Source organism: Lissotriton helveticus, chromosome 5_1 (assembly GCF_964261635.1).
Source record: "Lissotriton helveticus chromosome 5_1, aLisHel1.1, whole genome shotgun sequence".
NCBI lineage: Eukaryota > Metazoa > Chordata > Amphibia > Caudata > Salamandridae > Lissotriton > Lissotriton helveticus.
In genome coordinates, this window is record NC_136065.1 from 2,136,447,155 (window position 1) to 2,136,461,196 (window position 14,042).

General features: G+C 43.1%; 1 protein-coding gene across 2 annotated transcripts in view; it reads left to right on the plus strand.

Annotated features, from left to right (window-relative positions):
* PTGES (prostaglandin E synthase) overlaps window positions 1-14,042 on the plus strand; it is a 269,471-nt gene that overhangs the window by 14,440 nt on the left and 240,989 nt on the right. The window contains exon 2 of one of the 2 annotated variants that reach the window (XM_078646243.1): window positions 10,218-10,300. The exons of the other annotated variant lie outside the window; for it this stretch is intronic. Coding sequence (XP_078502369.1) covers window positions 10,218-10,300 — 83 coding nt within the window. The remainder of the gene's footprint in view (window positions 1-10,217; window positions 10,301-14,042) is intronic. 2 annotated transcript variants of the gene reach the window in all.

The following is a 14,042-nucleotide window of genomic DNA, read 5'->3' on the forward strand; positions in this document are numbered from 1 at the left end:
AGTCCTCGGAGGGGAGGGCGTGAGGGGTGATAAAGTCAGTGATGTCTTCACAGAATTGTGCACGGGGTCCTGGTGGTCTGTAGAGAAGGGTGCCTCTGAGTGTGGTCTTGGGGTAGGTGTGGATCTGGAAGTGAAGGTGTTCGGTGCTAGCGAGGTTGACGTCAGAGCTGGTTGAGATGCGGATGGAATTCTTGTGGACGATAGCGATGCCTCCTCCTGTTTGCTTGTAGCGGTCTTTTCGGATGATCTTGTAGCCTTCCGGGATGGCAATGGTGATGTCTGGGGCTGAGGAGGCGTTCATCCATGTTTCAGTTAGGAAGGCGACGTCCGGAGAGATGGTGTCTAGTAGATTCCAGAGGTCGATGGCGTGTCTGTGGACCGAGCGGGTGTTGAGCAGGATGCATTTTAGGTGAGTGGTGTCAGGTCTCTGTTTGGTGTTAGTGGATGAGGAGTTGGTCTTGGTGCCGTCAAACTTGCAGGAGTTGCATGTGAAGGGTCCATGGGTGTGTCCAGGAGCGGCTTGGGCGCAGTTGGGGAGTCGACCGGGGTTTAGGGCTAGGAGGGTGGAGGGGCCGTATGCAATGCGGGTGGGGTGGGTGGGACGGGGGCCAGGGGGTCTGGCGCTGGGCGCGGTCCAGGCGCGGACAGGCGTAGACGGGCTTACCTTTGGCGCACCTTCGGCGCGCGGTCGCTGCACGTGAACGCTGCCCGTAGGTCCTATTGACATAAGTTGGGAAGAGGAGGGGGGCGGGGCGTGGGAGGGGGAGCTGGGAGGCGGTAGCGAAGGGGGAGGGACGGGCTGCAGGCACAACAAAATGGTGGGCTCAATAACAACAACAGGACGCTATCTCATTACACTCACTCACATCTCATTACACTCACTCACATATCATTACACTCACTCACATCTCATTACACTCACTCACATCTCATTACACTCACTCACATATCATTACACTCACTCACATCTCATTACACCCACTCACATCTCATTACACTCACTCACATCTCATTACACTCACTCACATATCATTATACTCACTCACATCTCATTACACTCACTCACATATCATTATATTCACTCACATCTCATTACACTCACTCACATCTCATTACACTCACTCACATATCATTACACTCACTCACATATCATTATACTCACTCACATCTCATTACACTCACTCACATATCATTACACTCACTCACATCTCATTACACCCACTCACATCTCATTACACTCACTCACATCTCATTACACTCACTCACATATCATTATACTCACTCACATCTCATTACACCCACTCACATCTCATTACACTCACTCACATCTCATTACACTCACTCACATATCATTATACTCACTCACATCTCATTACACTCACTCACATATCATTACACTCACTCACATCTCATTACACCCACTCACATCTCATTATACTCACTCACATCTCATTACACTCACTCACATATCATTATACTCACTCACATCTCATTACACCCACTCACATCTCATTACACTCACTCACATCTCATTATACTCACTCACATATCATTATACTCACTCACATCTCATTACACCCACTCACATCTCATTACACTCACTCACATCTCAATACACTCACTCACATCTCCTCACCTCTCTAGCTCACTCTTTCAGGACTCTGGTTTACAGAACTATTAACCCTGCCAACCACAGTTCCTTGCAAAATACTTAAACGTTTTTAAAATAAACGAGATGAATTTTTAGCCCTACATTCTAAGGCACTGAAGCTTGCTTTTCAAGCCTGCTTGCCACCGCTTTTCGACACTTTTTGCCTGAATACACTGGGGTGTTGCTGCTGTTGTGTGGGCATTCATAGCTGACAAGTGTCCCCATGGAAATTTCACACCTATAACCGCCCTGAACGTTTAATAGACATCACATTGTATTCTGGGACATTTTGTAAAGTTATTTTTATTGCATATAGTTAATTAAAACCATTACAATTTGTGTTAAAAATCATTGACTTGTCAGAAACAATGAATGATTAACCCTTTAATAGCGCCCGTTGGCCAACGGCCGTCGCGAGCACTACCTCGGTAGTGCTGCGCACGTCTGTTGGCTGACGTGGCCCCGCCCACTCAATGGAATGCCTCGCACGGCGGCAGAATTGCCGCCGCAGTTAAGGCGTTAATAAAAGTGGGAAAAGTCCTTTTTTCAAAATTCTACATTCATCAACGTAAATCAACAATAATATGTGTATAAATTATTTCTCTATTTTGTCCATCTTTTGACATATGTCTAAAATCATGTGCTAAAATCATAGGCAGGGTTGCATTTTCACAATACAATGCTGTCGCTCACTGTTGGCGGTCATCAACTTTCTTTGTAATGATAGTGTGCGAAAAGTGCGAATGCGCGCGGATCCTCAATGATGTTGCTAAAATAAGGTGTTTAGCAATGGCTGTGCATTTGAGGTGCTAAGTGTGCATAAGTCCTCAAATACTTGACTGAAGTCATATAATAATAATAACAAAGCATTTGTAAAGCGCAATGGTTCCGCCATCTCGGCGTGTCCACGCGCTGGGTGAGTTGACTGTAAACAGAGCTACTCCTTCCGCCACTACCTGCTGCACGAGAACAGGTGAGTCTTCAGCAACCTTCTAAAATTCCGTTCTGAGCCCTCCAGCCTGAGATTTAAAGGGAGCTTATTCCAATACTGCGCAGCCCGGAACCTAAATGAGCGACCACCCATCCTGGCCTTCTTGACCTTGGGAATGACCACCATTCCAGTGCCGACGGACCGTAACGACCTTTGGGGCACATATCTGGTGACCAAGTCACTTAAGTAGGCCGGGCTAGCGTTGTTAAGAATGCAATGGCAGGTACAAAGAGACTTAAATATAATCCTTTGTCTGACGGGTAGCCAGTGCAGGGAGGTGAGGGCTTTCTTAGAAGCCGCCCTCCTGGGTTGATTGAGCAAAAGCCGCGCCGCCGAGTTTTGCAGAACCTGTAATCGACTAAGACTATGTTCAGTGGCCCCTAAGTACAGAATATTGGCGTAATCGAGGCGCGACGTTACAAGCGCATGAACCATGGTCTTGCGTGCCTCTAACGGGAGCAAGTCCAGGGTCTTACGCAGGGACTTTAACACTCCGAAACATTTGCCGGCCACCTTACCTATGTGCCCTTCATAGGAAAGTGCTGGATCTACCCACACCCCCAGATTTGTGGCCTCCTTACAAGGAATGGGGGTGGGGCCAAGGCTCGACAGCCACCAGTCATGTGCAAAGTTCAAATGTAAACTTAATATTACAAGACCTCCGGTTATCAGTCGTCTATTACAGGGTTCAACGTTTTGTGCAAATAGCAAGTGTGATTAAAAGCCGTATGCAAATAGCATATGTACTTGTCATTATGCTACTACGATATACCTGACACTATGGGCCCCATTAGGACGCCGGGCGATCCGCCCGCCATCCGTGCAGAAATGACCCCCGCCAAATTACAATGACTGGGGGTCCGCGGCGGACAGAAAGACCGTCCGTCGCTTTTCCACCCGGTCAACATGTCGACCGGGTGGAAAAGGGTTCAATATGGTGGCGGTATCTGAAAGACACCGCCAGCCATATTAGAATGTGGGTTTTGAAATGCCTTTCGGAAAGGCATGGGGAGTCTGCTTGGGGAGCCCGTTGCGGGCCCCCAGGGACTCCAGGTGGGTGGGGGGTGGAGATGGAGAGTACCTATGGTACCCCCCTGCAGTTCCATGCACCACATGGCAGGCACCACGCAGTCCCTGCCATGTTGTGCTTGGAAGTGCACGACATGCCTTCCTAGCATTTTGGCGGGTGGTGCTGAGTGCACCGCCCGCCACAATGATAGGAATGCAGGACAAAGGACACCCTGTAGCACCCCTGAAATGGTGATTTACACTGGTGTTGCGCACACACATGTCCAAAGGACATGTGTGTGTGTGACATCCAACTTAGAAAAATGCACTAAAGTGCATTTTTCTAAGTTTTCGCTATTTACCACGAAATCAGACTTCGGGGTAAATAGCGGCCAAAAATTGCGATTTCGCAATTCCAAAATGGTTCATGAATTGCATTTAAGGAATCTCAAATAGAAATTCCTTAAATGCAATTCTTTGCAATTTAGCGATTTCAGAATTTGCGAATTTTGCATTTGGGATAATGAATCCCAAATGCAAAAAAAGCGCTCGCAAAGGGCCAGATTTGCAGATTCTGGCCCTTTGCGAGGCGATTTTTCCTTCATGAATCTGGCTGCAAAATGTGTTAGTTGCGATGTGTGCTGTACAAAAACCTCATCTGTGTTTGATTTAATAGCTTATGAACCTGCTTTATCTATAATAAGAATCTAGGCCGCATGGCGTACACTTGACCCATATTTTGCCCCTTAGTTTACTAATAGTATTTTCATCACGGCGGGGGCAGGAATGTTTCTCAGTACATGTTTAAAAACTCTCACTTTTAAATACTTCTGAAATCAGAGATACAATCTAATATACTATGTTGAAATGCTTCTGAATGTTAAAAGAAATAAAAAAAATTGAATTTCGAAGACACCACATCATATTCTAACATGGTGTTTGTTGCATGATTTACATACCAAGGGCCAGATGTAGCTCGCCAATTACCGGTCGGTAACGGCCGATTTCGGCCGTTACCGACCGGTAATTGAGAATTGACATGTAGGGGGCCATTGTTTTACAGAATCGGTAATTTTACCGATTCGGTAAATATAAAGAGTCGGTAAAATACCGAATCGGTAAAATTACCGATTCTGTAAATCAATATGTAGGTGGCACTGTAATCAGTGCCAAAGGCCCTTACCGAATCGTTATTTACCATGGAATACTATTCCATGGTAAATAACGAATTCCAGTGTACATGCCCTAAGGGCATGTCTGTGTGTCACATGGCACACAAGCCCGAAACAGGGGTGAAACAGGGTGTCAAAGTGACACCCTGTCCCCCTTGTAAAATCGGTAATTTTACCGATTCGGTAATTACCGAATCGGTATTTCCCATTGATTCCTATGGGCTTCAAAGCCCATAGAAAACAATGGGAAATACCGATTCGGTATTTACCGAATCGGTAAATACCGAATCTTACAGATTCGGTAATTGTAATTTAAAAATTACCTACATCTGCCTCCTTCCAATTTACCGATTCATAAATACCGAATCGCTAAAATTCGGTATTTATGAGTCGGTAAATTGGATTTACCTACATCGGGGCCCAAATATTTTTGAGTCTCTGGTCGTGCACAGACTCGTAAAGCCTGAGCCGCCCCTGGCTCTGCCCACCCAGTTCATTTTTTGGCTCACCCACCTCTACAAGGCGTCCTCATATGTCTGAATGAAGGGGTTTGCACATATGAGAGTGCCTTAAAATATGTGACCTCAGGAACACAAACAGGATTGCTTGCTGGCACAGCGCACATCTTGAGTTCATAAATTTGAAGGCAATTCATATGTACTAATGAAGACACTGGCATTAGAGGCGGGTGAACCTCTGGCTCTCAGCGCCTGTACATAAGTTGAGCCTCAAAAATAATTGTATTGCATGTCAATAAAGGGCCACATGCATCAAGCGTTTTTGCATTCACAAACGGTGCGAATCGCAAAATTCGGCCGTTTGCGAATGCAAAAAACATTTTTGGGATGCATCACTTTTTTTTCATTTTTCGCAATTTAAGAAATCGCAATTTTTTGCGATTTCTGGAATTGCGACAGCATTTAAGAAATCGCAAATTTTGTGATCTCTTAAATGCTATGCATGATTTTTTTAAATTGCGAATTCGCAATTATGAAGGGAAAAATTACCATGAAGTAAACCTTCATGGTAATTTGCGAAAAGTTTCAAAAATGCACAAAAGTGCATTTTTGAAACCTATATTTTACACACACACATGCCCTTGGGACATGTGTGTGAGTTAAATGTACTTACGTGACATTTCAGGGGTGCAGGGGGGATCCTTTGGACCCCCCACTGCACCCTTGAAATTGCATTCTCATGTTGCGATTCCTTAATTGCGAATTCGCAAAATGAGCATGCCTTCCCATTGATTCCTATGGGCCTCTAGGCCCATAGGAATCAATGTAAAGTGATTCCTTAATTGCTATTTGCAATTAAGGAATCGCAAAAAAGGAAAATTAAGAAATCGCAAAAACTTTTGCGATTTCTTGATGCATAGGAATTTGCAATTCCTAAATTGCGATTCCTTAATTTTCGCAATTTAGGAATCGCAAATCCCTACAATGATGCATGTGGGCCAAAGATCATGCTGGAATATGATAGGGTGTCCTGTAAATTCCAAAAAGTGTATTTCTTTTACACGCGGATGCGTGTCACCTTAGCACATCAGATGATATCTTTGCTTCAAGAAGTATTATAAAAAGTTGGAATTTTCATTAATGAAATCAGCAACATTCCTGCCCCAGCTGGAAAGACACTACTATCAGTGAACTAAGAGGCAAAGGAGGGACCGTGTGCCCCCTATATGTAGACTCGATATTTCTCCAGTATTGGATCTTTTATATATTCACATGCTCGAATCATTCCCCGTCGTCTGGCGGGGAATCCTCGGTGCATTAAAAATGCAGTGTACAGTGTAAAATATGCAGATATATAGTGTAAAATGGCCATAGGTCTGAAAGAACATAGTATATTTAGTAACATATTCACCTCATTTGAAAGAACCCAAACTTCAGCCAATGAGGTGGAAGCTTAATCTTTCCCACTCCCCCTAGAGGCCACCATAGTTTTGCACTTAGTGCGTGAGGGAGTATCCTATCAGAGCTCTGCTCTAACCTTTCAGCGGACCTGAAATTGTTACTATATTGGTCTGCCCTGGATTTGAACTAGCCCTGTCTTCAGCACTGTGGAACTGTGAGTTGTTTTTAGGGTAAATTACTATATTGTCTGGACCAGAGAGATCATTGGATCATGCAACTGTCACCATGGCTGACAGACAGAAGAAATCTCTATTTAAACCTTGTTATGTTGTGGAAACAAGAACATTCATTTACATAGATGACCCATGCCTCAACGTGTTGTATTTTTTTTGCAGAGTTTTATATAGCGCGAACTAGACCCGAACCGAATCAGGTATCAGAGCGCTTTACATAGCACCAGTTACGTTACATGAGGACGGACACACATTCATTTTTAGGCACGGGGAGATTAAGTGATTTGCCCAGAATCACAGGAGGTTTTGGCATCGTTACCGAGACTCGAACCCAGATCCCCAGGTCCGAGGTCGAGTGCCCTAGCCGTTAGGCCAACTCCTCTCTCTGCTTTTTATCCATTCACAAGTCATCAGAATGCAATATTTGTAAGTCTTTTTCAACTAAAACACTTAAGGATAGAGAAGAAAGGTTGGCATTTATCTTTATGGATAAAGAGAATTTTACTTCTTCGAAGAGATGCCCCCTCTTCAGGGTTGGATTCTGTGAAAAGTGACCCACAAAGGCAGTGCATAAGAGGAGGCTTGCATAGTTTCCTGAGCATGATTTATTTGGTACTCCTCTGGTAACAAACCAAATAAGTATGTGTCTAAGAGCTATAGAGAGGATCTACCTTTTGTAAAGAAGAAATTTCCAAAAACTCATCTTCAAAGGAAACCTCGCCGACGATGAGACCGTTAATGATATCAACTCTGTCGTCAAGCATCCCATTGATGACAACACCGTTGACGTCGAACATATCATCGTTGATCTCACCGTTGAGAGCCACGCAGTCAACCAAAAACATATAAATGTTTTTTCACCATTAAGGGTGACAAATTTACCTCCAGCTCAAATAAGTGGGAAAGTACTCGAACTGCCATGAGGCTGAAACCGCCATGATATGATAAAGAACCAGATGTGGTCCAAGTGCCGATGGAATTTTTTATCAATGTTGGAACAGATGATGGATATTTTCAACAAGTTATTACCACAGCAACCAACTAACAATCCTAACATGGGGTTACCTGCTACTCCCAATCTGCCACCTCCTTAATCTGCTGCTTTATTGGGTTCACCTCATCGGCAGCCATCGCCCCCACTGCCTCCTCCTCCAACGCCAAGGAGATCTGTCAAGGAGGGGACACGGATGATGTTTACTCCAATGGTTCTGTATATTTTGCTTTCGATGAAGAGGAAGGCGAGCTTCCACCAGATGGTGACACAAGATGATAATGGGTGGGAATCCCTTTGTCCCATGTGGAAATTATGCTGGGCCAATTCCACAGGATTCTACAGATGATATCTCTGCATTTAAATAAACAGTAAGAATCCACCAAAATTGGTGATGTGTTCCCTACTGTGGTGGGGAGCACATAGTGTTTTAAAAATACCCCTCACACACCAAAAGGACCTCACTCGGGCACACTGGTTCACCCTATCTCTGTATGGTTCCGTGCTTCTGACGTGAAAAAATAGTGACAAAGCTGGGGTCAACACGCTGGGGTGGCATCTATATATGCACTGAACACAGCATTGCTGGCACAGATGATGCTGACATTGCCATGCGGAACCAAACAACGTCACCCACCAGCGTGCAAGGGGACTGCTCAAATTACGGTATTTAGTCTAATGCCTGGGTAGAAATCTAGGGTAAGGAATCTGCGGCTAGAGCGAGTTTCTAGCACATAAGGCATTACCGAAGGTAAGTAATTTGTTCATCTGGTTAATATAGCAGCTTATTTCAGGTTTTTTTAAGACTTTTTAAGATAAATATTCAACGGAGAGTGGCCTTATACACTTCCAGCCATTTTCAATCTAACAGACAGTGTTCGCTTGTAAAGGCAACAAATGTAAGACGCAATTAACATCCTTCTAGAAACCCTATTGTTTCACAATAATGACGAAACCTAAATAATCAGAAGTGATGGTTAAATTCTACAAGTATATTCATGTGAGCTTCATTATTATATGTGCAAGAACAGAACATTGTGAAAAAGAATATGCATTTGCTTTGATCACACTATTGACTTTTGATTAATTAATTAGCATGCACAGGTTATTTACAAAATGCGAATTCAGAGAAGCGGAATTCAAACCCTAAAAGGGAAGACAAAACATGGTATTTGCTACACACTGGCTCTAATTGGCTTTGCTAGTCCTAGAGGGTCTTCATAGGCCCCAAATGACCTTTATTAGTTCCAGAGGATGTTTGATGTCCCCACCGTGCCTTCACCAGCATTAGAGGGTCTCGGCTGCTCCTAGAAGACCTGTTATCTTCCTAGTGGCTGTTTGTCGAGTCTAGAGTTTCTTCACCTTCAATGCAGTGTCTTCTCTGACCATAGAGGGACTTCACTGGGCTTAGAGGATCTACCCTGGTTTTATCTTGTCTCTACTGTTTTTAGAGGGTCTTTACTTCTTGTAGGGGGCTTTACCTGATCTTAAAGAGTGTTTGCTGGTCTTGAAGACTCTCCAGTGGTTATAGATGGATCGTCAGTGGTTTAAGATGGTCTTCGTTGGTTTAAGAGGCCATTCACCGGACTTAAAGGGTCATCAATGAACCTTAGAAAGTCTTCCTTGGATTTAGGGGATCTCTGCTGGTCCTAATGTGTTTTCATGCCCTTGAAGACTTTCACTTGCCGTTGGCCATTCTGTCACGCTGGAGGGTCTCCACCGGCCCTAAAGTGTCTTCACTTTCCCTCAAGGGTCTTCATCGATCGTTGAGGGTCTTCCAAGGCCTGAGAGAGTCTTGGCTGATTTAAGAGGCTCCTTGCTGGTCCTAAAGTGTCTTCACTGGTCCTTGATGACCTTCATTGGACTTTTAGAGTCTTATCTAATTATTGATGGTTTTCACTGGCTTGGAGGGTCTTGACTAGAACTGAATTGTCTTCACTGGTTAAGGTTACCAGAGTACCATTTAGTCACACAGGACCTTTGAACTGCAGTGAAGCTGTCTTTACATAGAGGAAAGCCAGCATCCCATGCCTTCTCTTATTTTCTGGAGTACACTCTAGGGCTACTATGCTAGCTCTACTTTGCACTTTAGAAATTGTTGAGAGTTGTATTATGTGTATAGTAATTATGTATGTAATAATCTTCTTTTCTTTATGTATTTAATCTTAATTGTATCTTTGCTTTCGGTGTGATTAAGATGTTGTTCAGCGCAGGGCTGCTCCTTGTGATGTGTTTTGCCTTTGACAATAACAAATAAAGAATGATATGATGCGTAGTGGGCGCTGAGTGATTTATTTTGTTGATGTCCACAGGCGTTTTTTAACCCAGAAGATGCCATGAGGCATGGCGGCCTGGAGTTTGTCCGTGAAGATCCAGAGGTGGAGCGCACCAGAAGGCAAGTACCGATAGGGATTGTGATACTTATCTTAGCAGAACTCTTCTGAAGTGTACTGGGGTGTGGTGTGAGTCTCTCACTGTGGTAGAGAGAGGTTTATTACACTGATGAAGGTATGGCAAGATAAAAAAGACCCTCTGAAGGGTGGGTATGGCTAAGCCTGGGTGGAGTTTGCAGAGATCCGCTACTCAGCCACGATACGAGGAGCTCCACAAACGGCAGAGTGCATTAGAAAAATGCTGTTTGCTGTAATTTTCAGCACCGGGTGTTTCTTCGCGCTGTGAAATTATCACGAATGGCACCATGCACAGCGCAAGCAGGCGCTGTTTCCTTTCTGCCGCTTGAGTAGATTTCTTACTCGAGTGGCAGCTTTCTCAACGCGAACTAACAGTTTCTCAACACGAGCGGTCGTATGCATATGTGGCCACTCGCATTGAGAAATCCAACGGCCCACGTTGAGAAATCTCACCGGGACGTTGATTTCCCTCGCTCACGCTCGCCAACGACGAGCGCAAATGAGGAAAAACCTTGTCGGGAGGTGGATTTTCCTTGCTCACGCTCGCCAACTTGATATTGACGTGCGCGAGCGAGGTAAAAAACTTCGCTCCGTTGAACGAAGTGTTTCGGAACTCCGCAAGCTCTACGTAACGCAGAGTGCGATAAACTCAACAAACTCCGCAAGCGGAACGGAATTCACCGCCCAGGCTTAGGTATGACTTTCTTTGCTTGATAATCCTTTCCAATGAGGGTGCATTTTGTGAGTCTGTTACTGTTGGGGTTGTATTTGTGGGCTGCTTTCTTACAGTGGGAAGGAGGGCCCTGTTTGTTTGACACTTCGTTGCAATATGGGTCCTCCTTGTTTGCACTGTGTTACACTTGGGGATGCTGTGTTACAGCTAACGGCAGGGTCCTTTTTGTTTGACTCTTTATTACAACATGGTTCTCTTCCAGGGGATCCTCCTCCTTAGTCGTATGCACTGAATTGTCCTGACCACGTGTGGGATCACTAAGCACTTTACAAAACATATATCTATATTTGTGCAAGTTCTTTTAAAAATCATACAGCATAAATACATTGACAATAATAGGCTTTGCAGTCCAAAAAGGGCTCGAAATGGCAACATTTTATTTTTGTTTAAGAAAAAAAAATCCAGTTGTTTTATAATAGTCAGTTTCTAAAGTGACTAGAAACATTGGACATACACCTCTTTTTAAATAAAGGAAAATAAAGGTACAGCAGGACAATGCTAGCAGGTAGGCATTAAAACTGCCTCTGTGACTTTCAGCATCCCATCACGCGCCAGACGTGACCGTTGGGTTTGGTTAATTTTTCTGGTTCTTGTCAACAGGATCTTGGAGCAATGAGCTTGGCCTTGTGGTCTTATTTTCTCTAGAAACATTTTTCAAACCTAGTCTAACCAACCTCACTCGACGTCCTTAAGGACTGGAGTTTTTTTGCAATACTTTCTGATTCAAAGATTCAAGATTCAAAAGATTTTTATTTGCTTTGGTACTCAACTGAGGACCACAAACTTAAGAAAAAATTTACAAAAGGAAGATCATTAGAAATTAATACAGTATTAAAAAAGACTTTAGAAATTTGTAAAAATTGTAGCAAACCCATTCACTGGGTGGTTGTTTACCTACTAATAACAGATTATTTACCGTAGTAATTTTACATTTCCGATATATCGGGTCAAGGTATCTTGCTCGTGCTATTACTATATTTGGATGGGGACAAACAAATAAAATATGCTCAATGTCCTGATCACCTCCTTGACAGAATTTACATATCGGGGAACCTGCTAGTGACCTTCTGGAGGTAAAGGTAGATACAGGTAAAATGCCTAAGCGCAACATTATTATGGCCCTTCTAGCTCCGTGCGTAAGGCAAAATCCCAAATATGGCCGCATTTGCTTATATTCCAATGTCTCGGTAAAGGGTTTGTATGTAGATAACTTACTACAATATGCAAGATCAAGGTCAAAACTCAGTCTTGGTGTGAAGCATTTCAAAAAGAGTTTCAATTGGGAATTTGACCAGGTAAGCAAAATGTCTTTGGTAAGATTAGCAATTTTAAATGCCGCAGACATATTCCTGAAAAAATTAAGTTTTAAAGCTTCTAATTCGAATGTCTCGGTCTTTAACAAGAATCGCAGTGTTCCTTCCTTTGCATGCAGTATATTATAAGCCCATCTGATGACATTGGCCATTGCTGTAGCATAGGTGCTTGTTAATGAAAATTCCAATCTGAGAGCTTGTACAGGTGTTGATCTTGGAACCTTTAATATTTTCTTCAAAATGTTTCCTTCGGTTATGTCCATATAGGACCATTGCTTTGTTGGTATGTGTTCAGTGGCATAAGATAAAACCGGGGGGATTTTTACTCTGTACACTTTTAGTAATGAAGAGAAGTGCCTATTACCGGTGGCAGTGTACAATCTAGAGAGAGCCCCGGCATGTAATTCTGATTTTCTCTTTAGGTTGTTTATTTGTTTTGAGTTTTACAAGTTCTTTGTGAAAATCCTGCCGAGGTAAGTATATTCTTCTACTTCCTCTACTCTGATCCCATCAAGATTTCAACAGTATTTGACACTTTTTTTCCTACCTGAAAAAGCTACCACTTTGGTTTTTGATAAGTTTGGGATTAAAAAATGATCCTTAGAATAGACATTTAGAGAGTCCAGTAGTTTTTGAAGACCAAAAGGTGTAAGGTCCAGCATTACTATATCATCTGCATATAACAGAGCGTGAATGCTTTGCAAAGCAATCTTTGGCGGCAAACTAGAGCATTGTTGCAGATGGTATGGTAAATCACTCAGATATAATGAAAATAAAATTGGTGCGAGAAGGCACCCTTGTTTAAGGCCATTAGAAGTTTTAATCGGTTTAGTCAGTCCTTTTTCACTCCCCATTTGTACCTGGGACCAAGTGTTAGTATGGAGCTCAATTACAATCTGCAGTAAATTTTCGGAAATCCCCAGTCTCCTCAATTTTTTCCATAATGTAGGTCTGTCTACGCGATCGAACGCTGTAGAATAGTCAATAAACGCCGCGTACACTGGTTGTGATTTCAGCCCGATGTATTTGTCTAAAATAGTCTGGAGAATGGATATGTTATCAGTGACTGAATGATTGGGACGAAAGCCAGCTTGGTACTTAGGTATTAGACCCTGCGAGAAGGACCAGTCTTTTAGTCTATCCAAGACCTCCGCAGCGAAGATTTTTCCAGTAGCGTCCATCAACGCTATTTGGCGGTAGTTGCCAGCGATATTTTGACTCCCCTTTTTATATATTGGAATTATAATACTCCCCTGCCACTACTTAGGTAGTCTCCCAGTGCAGAAGATATAATTAAAAAATGGTGATAGCATCTGACTCCATTCTTTAGGATATAACTGCAAAACCTTAATGGGTATTTGATCAGGACCTGACGCTGCAGTACTTCTTGCTTTTCTAATATGCATTTCTATAGAAAATGCAGTAGTTTTTACTATCGAATTTGATTTGTTTTCCGAAGTAATATCAGTATCATTTCTGTCTGATTCAATTACATTTTCTTTATATAGGTCAGTTAGATAAATTTCCCATTCTTGTGGTGGAACTGGTATAGCATGCAGTTTCTTTTTTGTTCCAGTCGTTTTGGCAATCAGAGACCAGTATTTTCTTTGATTATATTTTTTCGCCGCCTCTTGAATATCCACCCAATTTTTATCCTGCAACATTCTTTTTTGACTGTTC